Genomic DNA, 24,787 nt, shown 5'->3' with positions numbered 1-24,787 from the left:
TTAGATGTTTGTTATTGGTATTATGTTAATTTAATCATGTATGTACTGTAATCAATATCATTAGTTTTGTTTGAGAGTGTTTCCGTGTGAAATGCAAAATAAAAGACGAATTGTGCGTATCAGGGTTTCATCCTATGTCTATGCAGTAATTTAATTGGTTTTATTTATGCTTCAAAATAAATAAATAAATGGGGGGGGGGTCAAGTATTTAAAATAACCGCTGGAGTCCACGAGATGACGTTTATAAATGTGTGAGGATGAAGCGTTTTAATGTTCATCAGCGTCGTAAATCCTGCAAATTTTCAATTACAAAAATATCTACATTTATAATAATACTACAGGCTACTTTGTATTATATTACCTTTGCATCAGATTACAAGAAACTAGTTTACGGTGCTGTGTTGACATCTTGTTCTCCTCTTATCAATCAAACTTATCAATCTCTCTATTTTTTTCCTTTCTGAAAGTTGTGAAAATACTATTTTGTTCCTTTGCTATTTCATCAAATGGGAACAGTCTCATTCTATGACAACTTCCGCTTCTGAGAAACCCGTAAATGTGGTTCAATGCTTTCAAAATGTGATCATAAGTAGCTGAACTTAAGAATTAAGACATATTTTCATATTGCTCGGTTGTTTTTCGTTTGAATAAAATACACACAATGAGTTCAGTGTTAGTGGACCCATGTAATTTATAGGACTACTTTTCACATTTTTTACAACAAGCCACATTGCCAATTTGAGTTAATTTTCACCATACCACACGCAAACAACATTTGTGCAGTGACTTGAATTTGCCAGCCCTATCCAGAGCCTGAGACTTGAATTATTTATTGAATTTTGTGAGGACGACTGAGTCGAGTCCATGCAGTGCATCTGTTCCATTTCTGACACTGTCCCACAGCTTCACCATCCATTTTTCTCTATAATATTGTGTATTGTGAAATGTATTTTTTCTCTGTAATATTGTATATGCTTGTGTCCAGGGGCGTAGCACCAAATTTTGGGCCCTGGGTACAAACCATCTTGCTGGGCCCCCGTACCATGTATGTGTATGTATAGAAAACTGACTTCTAAGGCCCCCCCCCTGCCTCGGGCCCTGGTTACTCAGTACCCTTTATCCCCCCAGTCCCACGCCCCTGCTTGTGTCATATTAAAAAAAATTCGATCAATAGGTTGATCAACCTTAAAAGATTAAAGAAGCAAAACACATCACAAATGTGTTTCTTTAATTGATTTAATCCATTTCATTCAAAGCAAGCTCACGACATAAGCACATCACACTTAGAATTACCAGTTGGACATCTGATGGTCCTATGTTGCTCAATATACAGGCACTGCTGTTATGGAAAGCATAGCTTGAGGATAGCACCTAGAATGGTGTGCACAGCACGTGTAGGACAACCCAGGAGAAGCTCGGGACCAAGAGGCTGTAGGTTTACACTGAGAGGGCTCTCACCCCTCCGGACCATGCTCACAGAAACAGATCGGGTCAGAATGATAACATACAGATGATTAGGATGGGCATGCGTCTGCCTGTCACTTGCATGGACCGGTTAGCAGCATCCTTCCCAATTAAATCATCAATATTAAATGCAAGGAAAGCAGGCAATGTTAGGTTTACATCAGCAAATTCTCTTATTACATCGCATGGAGCATATGAGATCACATCTGAATGTTGCTTTATTGAGAGCAGAGCAAGCTGAGCGTAAATATATTTCCATAGCATAATGCTCTACACTACAAGGTAACAATCACAATTGTTGCTGAAAGTACTGAAATACTCATTTTGATTCAGGATCGTGTTCATTTGCTAAACATGGTGCGCTTGGTTGACTCGTGAAGCTCCTACCTGCTAATTTCCAGTGATACACCGTCACACAATCTTTAATCATGCGGTTCAAGATTTTTAGACATTCTTGTGTTCATTGTAGATCGTAAGTGAGGCATATAATAATGCTATAATCTCAATGTGTTGTGAAAAATATTATTTCTTAGTGCTATTGGTGCATCTAATTAGAGTGGTCCATATACTTCAAATGAAGTCCATATCACATCAAATGAGATTGCTTAAAAGAAACAACCACTAAATATCTTTCAATGCAAGATAAAGCAAAAACCTTATCTTATATAATAAGGCTTATGGCCATTTTGCTCAGAGGCAGCATGCAACAAGGATCTGTGAATCATCTTTGCCACAGAGAAAGATATTGATGTATATGGAAAGGGAGAAGATGCGGGGCAAAAGCAAAGATAGATTCATAATAGACAGGACAGAGGCCACACAGTCAAGACAAACCAAGCCTTGATCCACTACAATACATCGGTAAAGACACCATCAGAGTCGGGCCATTAGAGTTAGGTCATGAAAATGGGGATGAGAGTCCTCTATTCCATATCATAGCCTCCTCAACCCCCCCCCAAACACAAAAGTGCACTTAATCTTTTGCCTCAGCTAGTCTGTTGATAATTTCTTTGCTTTTCTTGGTGACCCCTCCCTCTGGCTTTGACTCCTGGTTGCTCACTGAGGTTTTCTTTTTGGCAGCTTGGCTCCCAGCTATTGGCTTCTCCTTTGCTTTTTTCACTGTTTTGCTATGGCTTGTTGTCTTTTTTGGCTTGGAAAGTGATGAATGATGCCTCTCCACCTACAGAAGAAGAAAAAAGACATTTTGGTGCATTATTCAAAACTGTAAAACAGCACACATGCCTATTATATATTTAACTTTTGTTTTAAAGGCACAATATGTAATTTCCACCACTAGAGGTCGCTTATTCAAAACAAAGGCGTTGCTTGATGACGCCTTGATTTTGTGGAATCATGGGAGCTGTTATCTTCACCTCTACAGCTGGTGAAAAATAATCAGATGGGACTTGGACAGAAATCATATTCATAGATGAGCAAATGTATTAAAGATTTATATGATATAGTATCTTATCTAAATATAAGATTTCCATTTGAACTGAATGCATATTAAATCTGCCTCAGTGACATTCCTTACTTCACTTACTTCCTGGCAACCTGCCAAAATAAAAGCTTACTGATTTTAGGTTTGAAAAGGTTGAAAATTCATATAAAAATGGTATTGTATTTTTAAGTGCACTATCAATTTTTTTTTAAAATTAAATATAATAGTATAATCACACTTTATTTATTATTATTTTTATTTAAAAAACTGCTCACACCAGACCTAAAAACTTAAGTGGACCCCTGCATATGTGATACATTTGAGTGTGTTATGTTATAATCGTGCATTTGCTCGGCGGCTACTTTGACACACTTGTTCACACTGCAGTGAACTAGATCGGTATTAGCCATGGTAAAACATGGTACTCGCTGTAAATCAAGAAAACCTGGAGAGAAAAAAAACAGATTTAAACAATAAAACTAACAGTGTATAGCGGTATAACAATGATTCGTTTTCTGTCGATGAATGTATCCAAAAATGTTTCTCATTGTTCTTATAAAAAGATATATCAAAGTATCTTTGGTGTTTCCATGTATTCTACAAAATAAAACCAGAAATCGAGGTATAACGCGGGTATAATGTCATTGGTATGCGATGCACAGACCTGGTTAAAATTGCTTATTTCTCTCAAATTAAAAAGTTTTTTGAACATTTTGAGATAATGTAACTACACAAGACATTTGTTCTACAACAACAACATTGTTCAAGTGGTTTTTGGATATTTTAATCAAAAAATGTACATATTGTGCCTTTCAATGTAAAAAATATTATGTGACCATATACACTGCCATTCAAAAGTTTGGGACCAGTACAATTTTTTTTTTTTAAGAAATTAAAACTTTTATTCAGCAAGGACACATTAATTTGACCATTTATAATTTTACAAAATATTTCTATTTTAAATAAATGCTGTTCTTTAATCTTTAGAATGTTCTGTTCATTAAAGAATACTAAATAATTTTCCAAACACACATTTAAACATTGTTAATAATAAGAAACCATTTTTTATCAAATAATTGCAGCCTTGGTGAGATTAAGAGACTTCTTTCAAAATTCGTACTTACTCCAAACTTTTTAATGGTAGTGTAGTTTCTACCCACAAACCTTTATGGTAAACACTTAGACCCCATGAGCGCCATACGGTTAGGAAACAAATCAATAAAAAGGAAAAGTGTGTAATTTACAGTAGAAACATGATTTTGGCCCTCCAGTGCACACTGTACATTTAAAACATCAATAAAGCAATTCTGAAAATGTGAATCATGTTTAAATTAGTATAGTGACATCCATGTTAGGATCTCATGACAGAAATATGTGTTAGGATGTGATATTCAGGCTTCATTAAATGTAGATGATGTGTTCAAAACGAGGTGTTTTGTTCTGCATACTCAAACTAAGAGATGCAGTTTGTTTTTGATGACAGACTGTATCTAAGCCACGTCTTTTAAAGCAAGCTATACAAATTTGTCACAGAAGATTATATATAACATATATAATGTGTGACTAATCCTAGATTACCTAAACTTTCCAACAATGTCTGCTATTTTGCAAGTTGTGCTTCATTCAAATGCCGTGCACAATAGCATGATCGCAGTGATCAGTGTGAGTTTAGTTTCGATACTAATGGAGTTGAAGCCTATTAGTATCTTTTGGCACTCAACCACTTCTGCTCAATGTTTCTGAAGCCAGTCACCTTGCATACATCATTTGCATTCAGTTACAATGGAAACTAGCCCCTGTTGATAGTGAAGATACTACAGTTTCATGCAAAAAAGAGAGGGAAAATGCATAGTGTTGAGCATATCCTCATTGTGAGGAGGATTTCATCAGAATCAGAACCATCTGTGATGGTGCAGCTGTATGGTGAAGTACTCTAGATCCATGCTGTCCAAAAGAATCACTGAACACACCTGACTACAGAACAGAGCTGCTGTCACTGTCAGAACAGTCCTATGAGAGTGAGAGAGGGAGGGGCTACATCAAAACATCACATGCACACAAACACTAGAAAATTGTCCTCTTTCAACATATTTGCTTTTATATTTAACTCTTTCCCCACCAAACACAGCAGTTTCCGTGTTTTCACTGTTATACGGTGGGGGGCTCTATCACACATCTTCTGAAAGAGTACTGAATCTCCTGATCAAAACTCATGCGAAGACGCAGAAACAAGTGATATCATAGTTGCGCTCCACTCAAACATTTGTATGCCTTCACTCGCTAACTTCCCTCCGCCTCATGGACTCGGATGTGCATGCTTACGTTCAGTGGTGCCAGTAACGCGTTACTTAGTAGCTTAGTACTTAATAACGCGTTACTCTAATCTGACTTCTTTTTTCCAGTAACAAGTAATCTAACACGTTACTATTTCCAAACCAGTAATCAGATTAAATTAATTAATCCAAGTCACTGTGTGTGTTACTATTTTAATAATTTTCCTTAGTAAAAACTGACAGCTTATCAAAAATCTTGGCCAGAGCCCGACTGCAGCCCAGTCTGGCTATTTATTTATTTTTACATGCACTGTAAAAAATTATTTAGAAAAAAAGTTATCTGGTTGCCTTAAAATTTTGAGTTCATTGAAATTAATATTTTGAGTTAATACAATGAACATTTTTGAGATTCGACAACCTTTATTAAAATATTATTAAAAGATTTTGTAAGCATATTGGGTAATATTGTGTGTTTTATTTCTGATGACGCAGTGAAACATGCCAAATAGTGCCATTTTCATGATGTATCAATTTTTTATGTGGTTCAGACACAATAATATTTTGAGTTTCTATTTATTAAACAAATTTCCTTCATTGTATCAACTTAAATTTTTAAGTTCAATAAACTCACAATTTTAAGGCAACCAGGTTACTTACTTTATTAAGTTAAACCAACAAAAACCAACAAAACATTTTTACAGCGTTGTTGCAACCATTAAAATAGTTCAGTTTTGTTTTTAATGTCAAAGTAGTTATATTTCATTTAGTTTCTTTATTAAGTTAATTTAGAAAAATATTTAGAGCAATTTTTTGTTTGTTAAAGTAAAATTTTAATTTTTTTATGTGATGACCAAGCGGCCAGCGGCCAGCGGCCGACAGTGAGTTAATCCCATGCTTAATCAATTAAGCCTCTCAAATCATCTCTTGACCTTTCTTGCCTATAATAAAATCCACAGATTTAACACTTCAAACATCACAATTTTAGTTAATTTAGCCTACTATTACCACCACAGTTAAAGGCATTTTTGACGAGTTGAGGCAGGCTGATACTGCTCGCAACGCCGCTTGCAAACGAAAAGGGCTACACAATCTAAACAAAAACAAATTAAAAAATGAACATGCAGGTCGTCTTATACCTTACACCTCCTACAATTCCTGGGGTATATGCTCATTTAACGGATTTCACATCAATGAAAGCAAAAGTTTCAAGATGCATTTTATTCAGCAGCTCATTTCAAATTCAAAGACCGCAATATGAGAAAGAGCGACCTAAGCACTGGTAAGATCATTTAGTCTCATTAATTTTTATTGAAGAGGATTGTTTTTTGTGTGACTTATTTTTGTGATTTATTTTAAGTTTAATTTACGCCCATTTGCATTGGCTTGCTTTACTCATTTGCAGCGATGCGTGTTACAGTAGCACCATCATATCTGATTACAACATATCCTACAGCCCATAACACGCTCTCACACGCGTTTATTTTTTAACTGTTTGCCAGGGGTAACATGTGGCACAAAAAAATTGGCCCGAAGCCTGGCCGTGAGGGCCATAAAAAATGTTTTAGCCCGTTGGGCTCGGGCATAAATGCAGGGCTCTAGAGATACATTGTTGATGTTACTGTTAAAAATCCACTTCCAATAAAGGGAGTGTTGCCAAAAACAGTTTTCATTTCTATGTAGTCAGGGGTGTTGTCAGCAACTGCTGAATGTAGGCAAACTAATAAAGTAACTTGTAATCCTCCTTAGTTACTTTTAAAATCAAGTAATCTGTAAAGTAACTAAGTTACTTTTTAAAGGATTAATCAGTTATCAGTAATCAGATTACTTTTTCAAAGTAACTGTGGCAACACTACTTACGTTGCACGAGTGCCCAGTACTAGAGTAACTTATGTATAAAGTTTAAATGAAACGCACTAAGCCCTTGATCACTTGAGCTTTATTATTTAAACTCCTTTTTTTAATTCATAAATTTGAATTTGTTATATTTACCATTCTATGTGTATATACACCAATCAGGCATAAGGTTTATTACCTATTCCCTAATATTTTATTGGTCCCCCTTTTGCTGCCAAACCAGCCCTGACCCGTCGAGGCATGGACTCCACTAGACTCCTGAAGGTGTGCTGTGGTATCTGGCACCAATATGTTAGCAGCAGATCCTTTAAGTCCTGCAAGTTGCGAGGTGGGGCCTCCATGGATCCAACTTATTTGTTTAGCACATCCCACAGATGCTCGATTGGAATGAGATCTGGGGAATTTGGAGGCCAAGTAAACACCTCAAACTCATTGCTGTGCTCCTCAAACCATTCCTGAACCATTTTTTGTGCACATTGCTTTGTGGCAGAGCGCATTATCCTGCTGAAAGAGGCCACAGCCACCAGGGAATACCTTTCCATGAAAGTGTGTACATGGTCTGCAACAATGCTTAGGTAGGGGGTACATGTCAAAGTAACATCTGACCCAAGGTTTCCCAGCAGAACATTGTCCAACACATCACACTGCCTCCGGTGGTTTGCCTTCTTCCCATAGTGCATCCTGGTGCCATGTGTTCCCCAGATAAGTGATGCACACGCACCCGGCCATCCACGTGATGTAAAAGAAAGCATGATTCATCAGGCCAGGCCACCTTCTTCCATTGCTCCGTGGTCCAGTTCTGATGATCACGTGTCCACTGTTGGTGCTTTAGGCGGTGGACAGGGGTCAGCATGGGCACCCTGACTAGTCTGCGGCTATGCAGCCCCATAGCTCATCTGTTTGATCGGACCACAGGGGCCAGCCTTCGCTCCCCACGTGCATCAGCGAGCCTTGACCCTGTCGCCGGTTCACCACTGTTCTTTCCTTGGACCACTTAGAGAGATTTGCTGTGTGCTTTTGTCATTTTTAGTTGTAGGTTTTTATATTTCTACATTGCTTTAATTCATTTTAAATGTCATTTTAGTAACCTTTATGGAAGCTTGTTTCTGCCACTGAATACATTTTTTATAGACTTTTATAGACATTTTTAATATAATTTTTTAATAAGAATTGCATGTTATAACTCGCAATAGCAATAAAAAAGTTTTGCAAGATAGTGCTTAGGGAAGTTTGCAAGTGTGTGTCTAAAAGTGGAGTGGAACGTAGCCCTGATGTCATCATTTATGTAACATGACCCAATCATCAACATTACAAAGCATATAAATCAAAACTGCCTAATATTACTGAATACAATGACGACACAAGCTATAGGACTGTGAAGTTTTGGGGGTGATGATGGACTCAATCTACTCCATCTATGTTTTGATAATCTTTCTAAATCTGATCCAGACGTGATCTTTGACAAAAAACATGATTTTTGCAGCTTTTTGCTTAAAATGCTTTTTCATGAAACATACCCACATTCAACTGGGTAAAATAAGAATGCATGAAGCTAGAATCCTTTTTTTTTTTTAGCAGAGGATCAAATTAAAGTAGGATTAAAGGGATTAAAGTAGAGGATCTGTTCTTTTTTTTGTCATACTGCATGTTCATATATTCATACAACAAAACATTTTGGGGGCCATGACATTTTTGTGAAAATGACCATGGCGGGGAAAGAGTTAAAGGAATAGTTCTATCATTATTCATTCACACTCAAGTCGTTCCAAACCTGTATGACTTTCTTCTGTGGAGGATGTTCTATTTTAAGTGAAATTACCATGGTTACTAAACAGATAGAATTCTGAGTTAGAATGTTTCTGTATCGTTCTTTAAGTCTGATGCTTTTAATGAATCGTTTGAACCCCATGAACGATTCACAGCCCAGATTGATCTGGTTCTCGAGGGACTCACAGACTCAATGATCGGCCACAGCAGTTACCAGCACCATCCAGTTAACAGCTCACTGGATGAAAAGATTATCAAATGTCACTTTTTTTCACATTACATCAAAAGACTTAGAGCCACTTTCATGGTGTTTTTGCTTCCTTTTAAAGCATGAAAGTCCCCATCCCATGAGGGCTGATTGAATGGCAAATAGGAGCAGTGCAATTCTTCAAAATTTCTACTAAGAAAATAAGTTGTGGAATTAGTGTTGTTATTGTTAACTACAACTAAAGCATAATAAAAAGAATTTACGTTATTTGAAATAAAGCTGAAATAAAATGGAAACATTTTAGGTGGAAAAAAAATAATCTAAAATTCAAATAAATTTATGTTGAAGTACTGAGATTTGAGGAAGCTTGTTTCTGCCATGGAATAAAAAGAAAATGTAAAGATAATTGCGACTTTTAATTCACAATACTTTTTAAATCACAATTCTGATTTTTTTTTTCTGAATTGTGAGTTTATATCTTGCAATTATGACTTTTTTTCTGGCATTGCAAGTTAATATTCCACAATTATCGCAATTGCAAGTTTATATCTTGCAATTCTGACGAGAAAGTCCGAATTGTGAGATTTTTTTATTCAGTGGCAGAAACAAGCTTCCATAGACATTACTAAAACTTTTAAAAATTAATTAAAGCTATACTGAAATATAAAAAACTAAAACTAAAATAATAATAATATAATATAATAATACTAGAATATTGTTCTGTCTCAGAATTGACAGCATTAGAGTGACAAATGTTGGAGCCCCATATTAAGACAAATGTTGGAGACAAAAGTTGGAGCCACATGCAGAATCCCTCACAGTGTAATAACATTCTTGATGATTATGCTCATATCTGGAGTCATTTTATTACTATGCTAATTAAAACAGGGCTCAACAAATTGTGTGTTCGGTCATAAACTGATGACCTGAGAAGGCATCATACCTTGCTGGACTCTTTGCTTGGTTCACTGTACAGGCTTCGTATCCGACGGCGCTCCATCAGCTTGTTGTCTGTGGCCTGAGGTTTGGCCTGCTCTCCTTTAAAGGTGGCGCTGTAACTGGTCTCAAGGTTAGACTTTTCCTCTACTAGGATTTTGTACTGAGATTTGGCTTTGATGAGTTTCACTGGTTTGACATCTGTGTAAGCCTTGAACTCCGTCCTGGAGAAACAAACAGGCTTTTATAACTATATACATATACGTGGCAGAGTAATCAAAATGGGTTCATTTTCAGAAGACCAATAACCTGACAAAAGATAACAGACCAGCAACCATGTGGCAATATACATGCTTCATTAAGTTGACATCAATAGTTGTGGCTATACACTATTTGAAGTTAATATTCAGCGTCATTACTCAAACAAAACAGGTGCCTTGTAAAGAAATCAAGACAAACTAATTGGGACATTGGGGTGCATCTGTTAATGACTGTTATATGCAGTGACTGTGCAGAAAATGATCTGAAAACTCAAGAATGACTCAACATATTTCATGGTGAAAAGCCTCAGACACCAACAGGGAGGAAATTACTCCGGTGACTGGTGATATTTTTCAAAGACTGGATCTATATCTTACCTTACATCTTGTTCATTGATAACATCTTGTGTTTCAGAGGTTACATGATGGCTACAGTAATCTGATAGTCTTGTTTGTATGTAAAATTAGAAAAGTACCCAATAATCAGATCAGTGAGGATTTTTCAATGACCAGTTCTACTCTGGGTTCTCCCAAATCTTGAGTATTTGGTTACAGCATTGTGTCTATGTACAATAACAAACTAGTGCAAAAACGAATCTATATAGACTATATAGACTGAATATTTACTCAAAATTAACTTAAAAGTGTTTATTTAATCAATCTTTGCTGGCAGATGTTCATGTCAAAGACAGAATATTCCCTACACGTTAGCATATCATCTCCTTGTAATTATAAGGTTCTATCTGACATCTGACATGTGATATCTGACAGTTTTTCACATATTTTTATTATGACAACTTATTTACATTATGTGATTTTTTTATGAAGAAGTTGTGTACAAAAAAGTCGATTGGAATGCAAAAACTTTGAAGCTCAATTTCTCAAAAGCGCTCAGAATGCAGATGAAACCTTATAATTCCAAGATGGTTCCCAATTTTGGGGGGAATCAAAAATATGAATGTTCTCTGTAGGTTCTTTCTGGTAACCAAAAATGAGCCTTTCATTAACATTGCGCCGAAAGAAAACATACAGAACGTTATCTAATGGTTATTTTTAGTTTATATTTTTTATAACCATTTGCTAATCTTCCATATGTTATGTGAACAAAAAATTATATATATATATATATATATATATATATATATATATATATATATATATATATATATTACTATCAGTTCCTTAGTATAGTCTCTTAATAATAAATTACACATGGCAGAGTCAAATCACTTATAATCTCAAAACAGCTAGATATTATATTGTTAATATATTATTCTAATATCAGTTCATTAATACAGTCTCTTAATATACATGGCAGAGTAATCAAAAATGGTGTATGGTTCATTTTCAGAAGACCAATAACCTGACAAAAGATAACCAGCAACCATGTGGCAATATATATTTGACATCAATGAGGCTTATATGTAATATTCAGCAACATTACTCAAACAAAACTTATGCCAAGTGATAAAATCAGGGTAAACAAATTGGGACATTGGGTGCATCTGTTGACAGCTATATGCACACCCATCATAAAGTTATTAATAGGGAAAATGCGATATTTACCTATATGAGCTTCCAGATTTGACTTCCTGCTTAATCTGCCTGTTGAGAGCATCTGCAGCCGACCTCCTCTTTCCCTCCACTGTGACATTTTGCTCCATTTTGCTCCCCTCTGACACGTGCTCTTTTTTGTCTAACTTCTTTCTCCTTTCTTTACTCTCTTTTTCATGCTGCTTTTCCTCGATCTCACATTTTTCCACCCCGGTTTCCACCTCGGTGGTGGGCTGCTCCTGTTTGGAGAACTTGCCCTCGGCCTTACAGGGTGCAGCAGGAGAGGGTTTGGGAATCCACGGATGATCTCCTTTTTTCGGAATGGGCCACGGTTTATAATCTTTCTGGTACTGAGTCACGTTGTTGAAAGGGGTCTTTGATGGCTGGTACTCGTTTCTAGGTTTGCAGCTTCGCTCCGGACGCACACTCCAGGCTTTGAAATCCTCGCGCATCACGGAAGCGCCTGACCCGTCTTGAGATGCTGATGCTGCGGCATCGGCAGCGGCGTGAGTCGCTCGGGCCGACGCCTCCTGCTGAGCGCCATGGGCCGGCTGAGCTTCTGTGGTGACCGGCTTCTGTGATATTATAGTTTTGGGTTGAGGGTGCAGATGTTGCACCTCGGCCACGTCTGAATACTTCGTGAAAACCAAAGGCACTGCAATGTCACCTTTGTCCAACTCACTCCAGAAGCGGTTGATGCAGCAAGCCCTGGTTATACAGGGCCATGCCATGATCGATAACGACGAGGCGAAGCCTTGAATCTGAAGAGAAACAATTCAGAAATGAGTCATGCAACACGTAAAATCTCAATTTTATCAAGGCAGCGACGCTTCTTGCTGTTAACGCTCCTTGTGATGCGAGAAATCCTCTTGAAATCCTCTGTATCGTAGCGCACGCGCTTGCGCACTTGCGGCTAAGAAATTTCGACGAGATTGTTTTCTATCGGTTACAAATGAAATATTTCTTTAGAGTATAACAAAGACGCCGACTTCATTGACAGTTGTGTGACAAAGACACCGCCCCGGTCCTCGGAAAGCGCTCGTGGTGATGCGGAGTGAACTATCACCTGCAGCCGTCAGCGTCTGGACAGCACCATCGGGTGGAGATGCCGCTCCTTTAACCCTTTCAACACTGACACACATCGCGCGTCCACCCAATGCTTCACCAATTAATTTTTTATTTATTTATTTTTTTGCCTGCATGATTCTGGGACTTGTTGATCTAAAGACCCGTATGTTGCCTATTGCATTGGTTAGTTGACACCTCAAGTAAAACACACCACCAACTCCTTTAGACCCCTATAGCTTAAGTTAGGCTACTATAGGGGTCTAAAGGAGTTGGTGGTCTGTTTTACTTGAGTTTTACTTGAGTTGTAAAACAACTGATATATTTGATCAATGCAATATTAAAATAGCCTATTATTAATGCCTTATGTTAGTATCACAATATACGTAAACATGCTGGACAGATTATGATGAATGTATGATTATGGGTTTTTGACAAATAAGCAGTTCATTGTTTTTTGTAAAACAGCACTTTTTAAGAAAAATTAATTTTATTGTGTAGTGTTACGTCTGATGTTTGAGAAAATACAGTGGTCTATCTTTGTCAATTCTTTCAGTTTTTTTTTTTTTTTTTTTTTTTTTTTTTTTAAATAAATAAAAAATACTGAAATGCCTCCAGTGTGACATATATTAATTAAGGACAGTAAAAATGAACACTTTTTTAGTGGTTCCACAAAAAGTTAATATTTGAACAATTCTGAGACAAAAACTTTGAGCATGTGCACAGGCTTCATAATAAACATGACCTTGAATGGGGTCCTTCAACTAATTCAACTTGTCAGTGGAATTGTCCGATTTAAAAATCAGGATGAGGATGATGGTTTTCAGTAATAAAAATGTAGCTATTGAGCTCCTACTCTTTTAGAAATATATGAAAAAAATGGCCGTGATTTACTAGACACTAGTAGAATTAAGCCTAAGGTATTTATTAACATGTATGATTTTCATTTTAATTTATAAAAGTTGTAACATTCGCACCATAGGACAAATTTGAGATTTGGCTCAAAAGAAATCCCCACCCTGCATCAGTGAAGCCACATCCAGTTTCTTTTGTCTCATCCGTGCATGTGCACATACCATCTAGTGGTACATGTAATGATGGCAGTGTGTGTTGTGCATGTGTGTATTGTGTAGCCCATGGGGTGGGGCACTCTGGCATGGTTCAATGCAGCTTATCCGGTGATGCTGCTCTGCATCAGCTAAACATTGCATGGATAAACTGGACAGTATAAACCATTACCGCAATTAAAAAATCATGTCAGAAATGATAAAAGTAGACCAAAAGTGACAAGTGAGGGGAAACCTGATATCGGAAACCTTAGTTCAAGCCTTTTTGGATGGTAGGATATAGCATGCACACTTTGGCCTGCTGTTTAGTATCCTCAAATATCTGCTTTGTCTTTTCCTTCTAATCAGCAGTGGGATGATAAGACAGTATGACAATACAAAAGTTGCCATTTTTTCATGCTTTAAATGTGCTTACAAATCCACTTGAATCTCCTTGTGTGCTAAAAGTGCAGCTCCTTGGTGGTTTTATAAAATGTTTTGCAAGTTCTCATGCACAAGTATTTTTATTGTAACCCCCATCTATAGACCAACTGGCATGATTTTATACAAATGCTGCTCTCTTGAGGACCAAAGTGGAATCAACTCAAAATACAAAGAGCAACAGATGTTATTCATGTATAAAACATTATTCTTTATTTTATGCATTTGGAATTTGCATTGCAAATAGGTTTTATAGAATTTATGCATACTATGAAAGACAAACATGATTTAAGCAGGCATAATGTAAACATGCTATGCTGATGTATTTTCACTAGTGCTGTCAAACGATTAAGAAAATTAAGTAGATTAATCCCATAAAAATCTGTGATTAATTGTGAATTAAAACCCTTACGTTTTTAATATATTTTATAATGTAATTTCAGTTTATCTCCAAATGAATGTAAAAAAACAAAGATGATATAGTTTAAGAATGAAGGTCAGTATCACTGATACTAATACTGCTACCGATGTCTTATTTGCGTTATTGTTTTTTCGAGTGCGAAAGAGAACTTGATTGTGGCGTTTTTTGTCACACTTGAATGGTTTAAAAGCATTTGCACGAATAAGAGTGAGATCACAATGTAACGCTAGCCAAAAATTTTAGAAAAAAATGGATGCTGCATTAATTGTGTTGAATATTGTTAACTTCTATACTGAGGGGGGAAATGACTTGCATGCATTAAAAGGATAGTTTACCCAGAAATGAAAAATCTGTCATCTTTTACTCACTGTCAAATCGTTCCAAACTTACATGAATTTCTTCTGCTGAACACAGAGAGATATTTTGTAGAAAATGGGGAACGAAACAGTTGATGGACCAGACTAACTTCCAGATTATAGGGAAAAAATACTATGGAAGTCAACTGTCTGGTTTCTGACATTCAAAATATTTTATTTTGTGTTCAGCAGAAGAAAGAAACTTATACAGGTTTGGAACAACTTGAGGGAGAGTAAATGACAGATTTTTCATTTTTTAAGGTGAACTATCCCTAATTTTCACATACGCTATTAATAACGGATGGCAGAAATGTAGTCACATATTTACTTGTATGTGATTAACAGTCAAACCATCATGTACTGTCAAATAAATTGCCACAGTGAGCTTGATAAAACCATAGAGCTCACAAAACAGAACCACTTCGGTTGCGCTAATTTGTTGTAATGTTGCGTTAAAAAAAGGAAAGCTTACAATAGATGGCAGAATGCTGTCTGCTTGAAGCAGTGCATGTGTGTTGTTAAAGTGCAATGAAACACAAACGTTGTCTAAAAGTAACAGTTTTAAACCTACTGTATTTCTAGGCAAAACAATATTTGGTTGGATAGACTGGAGTAATAGAACAAATGTGGTTTAACAGCTCCATTTACTGGATTACTACATTATTTAACATGAACTAATGTAACCAGTCCTGTTCAACCCACCCACTCCAAGCGGGACTCGAACCCGGGTCCGACGGCATAAGAGTCAGACACTCTAAAGGAGGCTAAAAGCTGCAACCTCTGACGTCAGTCGCTAGAGCGTCCCGAGATCAGAGGTGTGAGGTTTACTCGATAACAAAGAATAATAAATACTGTAACTAAAGTTTCAGAGTTAACCAATAAGACCTTACTGTAAAGTGTTACCAAGTGTAAAATAACTGCAATGTGTATGACTGTGGCAGTAAAAAGAAATGGCATCATTGTAGAAGACAGCATCGAAAGTACTTTTATTTTATTTACCATTTGGACCAGTTTATACAACACAAACTTGTCTTGCAGTTGAGTTTGTTTTTTATCATTTCAGCTTCACCCTAGACAGTCAAGCAAACAAAACCATGCAAGACCACATCTTGATGTAGATTCTTGCATGGTGAATCTTTTAGACGTTCCTCACAAATGTAAAAATTGTTTTATATTTCTCCGTGTGTGTGGGGGGGAGACATGAAAATAAACAATTGGCATCATGACGAAAAGCAAATGTAACTTACAAAATAGTATGAAAAACAGTACACAACTAATTACATTTCCAGCTCAAATATTTTTGCAGTCGGCGAGTCTACATGTTTTACCGGTTAATCGCTTTCACTTTCTTCTGGGTAACTTTTGATATAGCACTGAACCATTTCTTCCAGGTCTGTCTTTATATGGTAATTGATGTTTAGCACAGCCAGATTCTTACACCTCTGGTTCACCGCAGTGTCTGTGAGGTAAGCTTGCAAGCGTCTTTGGGCAGTTTCACCGTGACTTCCATCAAGCTTCAGTACCGGCAACGTGGCTAATATTTTCAAAAATGCATTAACATTTGGGAAGAACTTCACGTCAGAGTGTTGAAGGGTTTCGTGAATGGTGCACGGCAAGCTCACTTCCTTGCCTCTGTGTTTCCATTTTATCCTCCAACAATGCAGCTCAGCTGGCAACGTGTCCGGATGGGGCAGATCGCTCCTGTACATGTCCGCATGGGTCTCCTCGGAAGTGTTGAACCTCATTTGGCCCATGACGGCGGGGACGAGAGACAAGCACTTGAGCGCCCTGAGATGATTCTCAGAGAATATGTCCATGACCTCCTGCGTGATGTACTCCATAACCGGCAGTGTAAGATACTCTTTAAAGAACGACTCCGTCTGTATTTCCATGGTCTCAACCACCTGTTGCTTCCGAAGAAACAACCTCGGGACTTTGACTGGGATATCCATTGAAGTCGCCAAACTGACAGCCTCTTCAAACCAGAATTCGTGGTACACTTCCAGATTGTCCGATACCTCGTGCAACGAATGCAGTACGGCTGTTAGGCTGTTGGCAGCGAAAAACACATCAATGGTCTCTCCTTGTAAGTTCTTCCCAAAAGCCCTGGTGAAAGACAGGGCGTTCTTCAAAATAACCAACGTCACGATGAACTCAAAGTCCGCCAAGGCCTCTGAAATGGCGTAAGCATCATTGGTGACTTGGTCGTTCCATTTCAGATCCTCATTATCATGTATGCTGTCCATGCACAGCAGAAGCGGCTCCATCAAATCGACGGCCATCTCAAACACATTATGAAGATCACTCCAGGTGGAGCGGGATCCCTCTTTGAGAATGTTTTCTTTTTCAGTGTTTCCTTGACACAGGATGGAGATGGCGTTATCGAGTTCGGTCTGCAGCAATGGAGAGGTTTTAAAAAACGCATTCGTCTTTTTCAGAACGGACATCACGACTTGCACTCCGGTCAGAGGCATGCCGTTAGCAAGATGAACATTAAGTGCACAGGTGGAAGTGGGCGTGATCACCCCCATGGGATATTTCTCCTTGAGCTGAGCAGCGATGACCTTCATCTTAGTCCCAAGTATACCAGACCCCGCATGCGCTTGTCCTCTGCAGTCTTCCATACTCAGGCCCCATCCTTTCGTCAACTGAGACTCCAATCTCTCAGCGACAGCAACCTCCTCTCCTTCGAATGAGAGGAACTCTATGAATTCTTCTCTAAGATTGTTGGCTTGGTCCACAAAGCGCAGGAATACCGGCAAATGTTCTCCCTCTGGGAAGTCTACTAACTCCCCTGTGACGATCGAAAAGAAGCGGCATTCTCTGACTTGTTGAAGGATCTCTTCTCGGACGCATCTCTCGCAGACTTCCAGCAGCTGCCTCTGCTGAACGGCTGGGCAATAGTCCTCATTAACAGCGGCCGCCTCGAACCTCCTTCGTAGAAACTCATCGCCCGCATTGACACGGTTCTCAATTAGCGCTTGAAAGGTACCTGTCGTGAAGAGTCTTTCCTCCTCCTTAGAGCGAATTTCGTCTTCTCTTGCATTGCACCTGAATGGAAAGTTTTGTCTTCCTATCAAAACCATGACTTCAAACGTAGATCTCAAGAAGTCTCTCAGGTCTTTCTGTTCGGGTGTCAGTTGAGGGACGTCGTCAGTGGGCTCGCTGTCATCCTGAGTATCACAGTCTTTTTTGGAGAGCAGTTGTTCAATTGAAGACTCCACTAAAGAGATAGAGACGCCAGTATCATTTATTGCAACGTTTTTTAATCAGTTAAAGGGATGGTTCACCCAAAAATTAAAATGTTTTAACCAAACAGTTGATGGGCATATTGACCTCCATAGAAGGAACAAAAAATACTACGAAAGACAATGGGCCCATCAACTGCATGGTTTCCAACATTATTCTAAATATCTTCTTTTGTATTCAGCAGAAGAAAAAAAAACTTGGAACAACTTGAGGGAGAGTAAATGATGACAGAATTTAAATTTTTGTGTGAACTAGTCCTGTAAGTCAAGGGTAATGTAGACTGAACCGGTTGATATTACAAAATAAATTGTGATCAGAACCCCTTCGTTGATCCAAACAAACACATTGAAATGTTTCTTGTATATTATCTCATACAGTCCATTTCAACCCAAATTAATTGGCTTAGCAAGAAGAAAAACACTGTTACAAAATTTCACTACGCACAAACACTTTCACTTCAACCATTAAATGAGAAGCGAGATGACGGCAGTTGCGTTCATATGAAACGAGTGAGCGAGTCGGCCGTGTGATACGAGACATGAAAGTAGCGCAGGCTTCAGTCACCCAAATGAGCAGTGATATCAACATTGCCATTGATGACAGTAAATATTAACCTATATCCTGCCATTGACTGCATTTTCCGGCTTTCAGTGTTTTCACTGTTATAAGGTAGGGGGTGCTATGACACATCTTCTGAAAGAGTTACTGAATCTCTTGTTCAAAACACAGGAAAAGACGATGCAGAAACAAGCGACATCATATATAAGCAGATGCATTTCTAAAATAATGTGAGCATCAACATTAAACAGCATAAAAACTGCCTAATGTTACTGAATGAAATGTTGACCCAGGACGAGCTATGGGACGGTGACACTTTGGGGGTGATGATGGACTCGATCTACTCCTGTGTTTGAGCATCGTTCTGAATCCCACCCAGACATAGTCTTAGACAAAAATGTGATTTTCTTAGCTTTTTGCTATTTAAAAAAATGTTTTTTATGAAACTTACCCACATTCAAGTGTTGATAAAATAATGCATGAAGCTAGAATAAAACAACATTCAACTTTACATACAGCATTCATACAACTAAATATTCGGGGGGACATTATCAAAAAAGCTGGCGGCGGCAACTTTTTTAAAAAAAAGCAGGCGGTGAAAGAGTTAAAAATATCTGACTGCTGAATGTTGCAATGGACCAATCAGAATCAAATACTCCATAGAGCTATGTAATAATCAATTATGTCTTACTTACATCGTCTTTCTTTGATTTTCCGAACCTCTTCATCTGTCTGAGGAAAACAGGAATGGAAAGTGTCATTTTATATTAGATGTTAGGTTGCACTAGTTTACAGTTTGTGCACTTGTATGTACTTACGCAAGAAAGTATGGGGTAATAATATAAGGTAACTACATTGGTTAAGGTTAGGTTTAGGTTCAGGGCTAGTACAGAGTTATTACCCAGTTATTGTAATTACTATAACAAGTACATTGTATGTACACGGGGAACAGTAAAGTGCTTCCAGATGGTAAATATACAATTACTTAAAGGGTTAGTTCACGCAAAAATGAAATTTCTTTCATTAATGACTCACCCCAATGTCGTTCCACACCCGTAAGACCTCCGTTCATCCTCGAAACACAGTTTAAGAAATTTTAGATTTAGTCCGAGGGCTTTCTGTCCTTTGAATGTAAGTGTATGCCCACTTGCTGTCCACGTCCAGAAGGTAATGAAAACATCATCAAAGTAGTCCATATGTGACATCAGATGGTTAGTTAGACTCTTTTGAAGCGTCGACAATACATTTGGGTCCAAAAATAACAAAAATACGACTTTATTCAGCATTGTCTTCTCTTCCGCGTTTGTTTTCAAACCTCAAATAAAGATTCAAACAGATTGATTCGTGATTCAGATCGCCAATGTCACGTGATTTCAGCAGTTTGCCAGTTTGACACACGATTCGAATCTTGAATCATGACTTGAATCTTTATTTGAGGAACACGGAAGAGAAGACAATGCTGAATAATTGTAGTTATTTTTGGACCCAAATGTATTGTCGACGCTTCAAAAGATTCTAACTAACCAACTGATGTCACACATGGACTACTTTGATGATGTTTTCATTACCTTCTGGACGTGGACAGCAAGTGTGCATACACTTACGTTCAAAGGACAGAAAGCCCTCGGACTAAATCTAAAATTTCTTAAACTGTGTTCCAAGGATGAACGGAGGTCTTACGGGTGTGGAACGACATTGCGGTGAGTCATTAATGAAAGAAATTTCATTTTGGTTGAACTAACCCTTTCAGTAGACTTATAAGAAACATAGAATAACTATTGTGCTGGTTTATAATGTTATATTTACAAAATCATGTGAAATGTGATGCTTTGATGTAAAAAGTTATTATTATGTAGTTTAGAAGGAATGTATGAGATTCAAAAGAATACACAATGGTAAAAATAACTGCATTCTACCAGAACTTTGATGCGTTTGCGATGTCTGCTGTGAGGATTGCCGAGGTGGCTGGTTAAATCAAAAATCGTGGGAATGGCAGTGTCCCTTAGTACTGTCCTGTAAGGGCTCTGAAAAACACATTCAACAAAGAAAAAGAAAATCTAAGAACTGTAACTTCTTAGATGAAATGATAAAACATTCATATTACTCATTACTGTGAGTAATGTTGAATAACTTGCGAAATTTTGCATTACAGTTTTGCATATCATGGCTGGTTCAAAGTGCTTTGCACACAGCCGGTAGTGCTTGTTCAGCTGATCAGGAGTTTTCTCCTCCAGATCTGCACGCCGACAGTTCTCCACCCACAACCTACATCTGTACAAAACAAAAACAAAAAAGTTAAGATTTACTTATTTCTTGCAAAACACTGAAAATTGATAAGGTGTGACAGTTATTTTGTTGAAGAAAAGTAAGTATTTTTCCCTTTCTATTTCAAACACTGGGTTTCCCTTAATAGTTTTGATCGTTCCGATTTCAAAACAAAGATTTGAACGGTTATGAATCATCGAATCGATTCAGGATTCGGATCGCCAATGTCACATGATTTAAGTAGTTTGGCGGTTTGACACGTGATCTGAATTATGAATCGTACGGTGATTCATAACGGTTCAAAACTTTGTTTTGAAAATTGGCCCATCACTATACAAGTTTTGTTTGTTTTTTGTGCACAAAAACTATTCTTGTCGCTTCATAAAATTGTTTTAGAGCCACTGTAGTGAGATGGGCTTTGTAACGACGTCTTTAGTGCCTTTATGGGTCTTGAGAGAGGAAATGACATTGGTGTCATGAAGGCCTTTCTGAGCCATCGGATTTCAACACAAATATCTTCATTTGTGTTCTGAAGATGAACGGAGGTCTTACGGGTGTCGAACGACATTAGGGTAAGTAATTAATGACAGAATTTTCATTTATGGCTGAACTAACCCTTTAAGATCTCCATATCTCTGGCATTGTACCATATGTAACCCTTTAGAAGTAAGATGCTAAAAGAAAAGTTTGTTGAAACCAAAATATAGAAGGATATTAAGATATCTTTAATACTACTTGAGTTACAGGAATGAAAACTCTGGCTTTTTACCCATTTTGAACAGTGACTGTTCACAAATAATACAACAAAGATTGCTGAAGTCAACAGATTTCACTAAGAGACCTACCTGTCTCTGTGTAAAAATAAAATAATGATGCTTCCATCTTTCCAAAGTCTTTTTTAACGCCCTCTAATATGGCTCTAGATCTCAGGTGAAAATTGTAATTTTAATCCCCCTCTACAAAACAGTGGATTACTTAGTAAATATATATCCATGGCATCTCATTTTTAGGCTTTCATCACTATTTATCTTTGCCTTTCTTTAGAAAAAATATGAACAAAATCTGACATTTGAGCAAGGGAAGAGTCAGAGATTGGGTTGATTTGACACAAGCATATTTAAGTATTGGTTACGCTACAAATATATAGGAGGATCTCATCTACCCAGGGTGAATTCAGGGGGATTGGGACACTTTTTGCCATTGAAATGCCTTGGGAAAAGTGTCCAAATCAACCTGAGAAGAACATAAAATATAATTCAGAAGCACATGTACTGTCTTCATTTCCTTTACATGGTACTAAAACTCTGTTGAGGAGTTATTCACCAAAAGACTTCACATCGACATTAAGAGACGTATAAATATGAGTTAGTCGCACTGGACTGGTAAGTGTCGTCGGTTGTGTCAATATCCATGAACTGCACTGGGAAAACCATCAGTAACTTGAAGCGGCAACTTTGGCTTTCCTTTCCCAAGAATAGTTTCATATCAGTCGTCAGAATAAATTAACTGCATGTGAACATAAAACGGCAGTGATAATGTTATGAAAGTTAAAAAGAAAGTCATACCTCTCCGGATCCCTTGGAAATCTAAAGAAAGCTAAATCGGATTGAGTGCTTTTCCTGGTACAGTTCGGAGCGGCGCAAAAATTTGGCATTGTGCATTGAATGTCAGATGAAAACTTTCTACAGCCGTCTAGGCACTCTATTAGTTATTATGTCAATAATACAATATTTCGCCACATTACAGAAAATGAACAAGGCGCGCAAGTAGCACCAGTATTGTTGGCGTACCAACCCACAATGCAATTCGTTTCGATCCCACAATGCACCAGCCACACTCACTGAAAGGAACGAATCATTCTTCTGAGTCAGATCGTTTCAAATTATTCTTTTGAACCGGTTCGCAAAACCGGCCTGAATCGTTTCTCGAGTGACCAATGTGTGGATTAATTAATGTACGCGAATGTTAGATTTTACGGAGCCCCTTACATGCAAGAAAAAAAGGTAAATAGTGCACACGATTTACTATTTCGTTCCTTCGATTTATAAATTGTGCGCACGATTTAGTAAATCGAGGGAACGAATTAGTAAAACGTGCGCACTATTTAAATCAAGGGAACGAAGTAGTAAAATGTGCGCGCGATTTAACTTTATAAATCGAGGGAACGAAATAGTAAATTGTGCGCACAATTTAGCCTAGTTTTTTACTGCAATGTCATGTGCGGGGCTCCGTAAGATTTGGTATGGTCTGTTCATTCTCGTTTTCTTTTTGTTTACTTTATACGGTTATTTTATCTAGAAAATGTAATACAACAAAATAATTAATAACAACATCAATAACAACAATAATAATAATTAAAATAAAAACTCATCTAATATATTTTACCTCTTCCCATTCTGCCCATAATAGTTTATAAAACTCATCTAATAAATTGTTTCCATAAGATAATAGTGTAATTCATTATTCAGGTCAATTGAGTAAATTTGTTTATTGTTATAGTTTCAAAAACTACTAAATCTGTACATTTTACTGAACAATACTGAATAAAAATGCACAAAATCTTCAAATGCTAGACCATTTCTTCGTTGAAACATGTTGGCTCTTGTAAAAAAAAAAAAAAAAAAAAAAAAAAATTGACTTAAGCCATACCAAATAAAGGCTTTTTAATTCATTCCTTCTCTGTTTACGTCTGACTGAGTACCTTCCTTTTTGTGTGTCATTCAAACAAGCATTTGAATGCCACCTGATAGTATTCGAGTTTATTAAAGCCATGGATCCTGTAGATGGCAGCAAAGACCGGACATTTTTAATTAAAAGCTCATTCACAACGTACTCAATGCAGAGCCAAATGACGTCCACTTCTGTGCTGTGGACCTAATGGGTGGAGCTTGATCTAATGAGGTTCGTAAGCCACACCTCCGTCCACCGCTCCACCTCTAACGTCCAGAGTCCCAGGGAGCTGGACGTCAAGCTCCACCCATTGGCTCTGCAGTGAGCAGCCTCTCACATTCAAAGTTTGTTTTGATAATTTCTATGTATGGAATCAGTTATGTTGGGAGTTTTACGGTCTATGATTGTCAGTCCAAGTCTGTACGTAACTTAACGTACATTTATGTATAATTATCCCGCCTTTTATCTATATTTTCTAACGTGCTTTTAGTTTTTAATGTGCAATGGATAACAATGTTGATATAGCCACAGTGATGACACATTACATATTATTAATTAATACAAATATAATCTTTAGGTAGTTAGGTTACTAAAAACTTACTCCAAACCGTAAATGTAAATCAGTAGTCTCAAAACTACAATAGCTGTAGCATTTCTATTTAACAGAATATTTTAAGTATGATAATTCTGGTTTTATTTAAAACGAGCGGTCAAATGACTCTTTAAATAAACCGGTATGGACCGTGAGATTTGTTCGCATCACGTCATGGTGTAAAGAACCACTGAATCTGAACCGATTCTTTGAAACGAACTGTTCAATAGAACCGATTCCGGATTCACATTACTAATAATAAATATTTTCGTAATTAAACTCTTATTTTATCCATAATTCAGCACGGAACATTTACATTGAACGCTGTGATTTCAAAGTAAGTTTGTAATTAATAGTAAGAAAACTT

The 24,787-nt window shown here is 37.3% G+C and overlaps 2 protein-coding genes across 3 annotated transcripts; both read right to left on the bottom strand.

Moving 5' to 3' along the window:
• Positions 1-1,218: 1,218 nt before the first annotated feature.
• On the bottom strand, positions 1,219-12,908 carry map6b (microtubule-associated protein 6b). 2 transcript variants are annotated; one of them, XM_067451201.1, is made up of 4 exons: positions 11,770-12,908; positions 9,951-10,167; positions 4,876-4,915; positions 2,510-2,644 (listed from the first exon to the last, which is right to left on the bottom strand). In XM_067451201.1, exons 1-3 carry the CDS (start codon positions 12,486-12,488, stop codon positions 4,880-4,882), a joined length of 972 nt encoding a protein of 323 aa, XP_067307302.1. In that variant the 5' UTR covers positions 12,489-12,908; the 3' UTR covers positions 2,510-2,644; positions 4,876-4,879. The 2 variants fall into 2 exon arrangements, with proteins under 2 accessions (XP_067307301.1, XP_067307302.1); XM_067451200.1 differs by lacking the exon at positions 4,876-4,915 and having other exon boundaries at positions 1,219-2,644; positions 11,770-12,904.
• A 3,147-nt stretch (positions 12,909-16,055) lies between these two features.
• Positions 16,056-22,985, bottom strand: thap12b (THAP domain containing 12b). Its single transcript, XM_067451199.1, has 5 exons — positions 22,724-22,985; positions 21,044-21,164; positions 20,810-20,917; positions 19,589-19,625; positions 16,056-18,309 (listed from the first exon to the last, which is right to left on the bottom strand). The coding sequence occupies exons 1-5, from the start codon at positions 22,810-22,812 to the stop codon at positions 16,418-16,420; spliced, it is 2,247 nt and encodes a 748-aa protein (XP_067307300.1). The 5' UTR covers positions 22,813-22,985; the 3' UTR covers positions 16,056-16,417.
• Between the last annotated feature and the right edge of the window lie 1,802 nt (positions 22,986-24,787).

Source organism: Pseudorasbora parva, chromosome 8 (genome assembly GCF_024679245.1).
Source record: "Pseudorasbora parva isolate DD20220531a chromosome 8, ASM2467924v1, whole genome shotgun sequence".
Taxonomy (NCBI): domain Eukaryota; kingdom Metazoa; phylum Chordata; class Actinopteri; order Cypriniformes; family Gobionidae; genus Pseudorasbora; species Pseudorasbora parva.
Note: the sequence above shows the minus strand (reverse complement) of the source record. Positions and strands in the feature narration are given on the sequence as shown.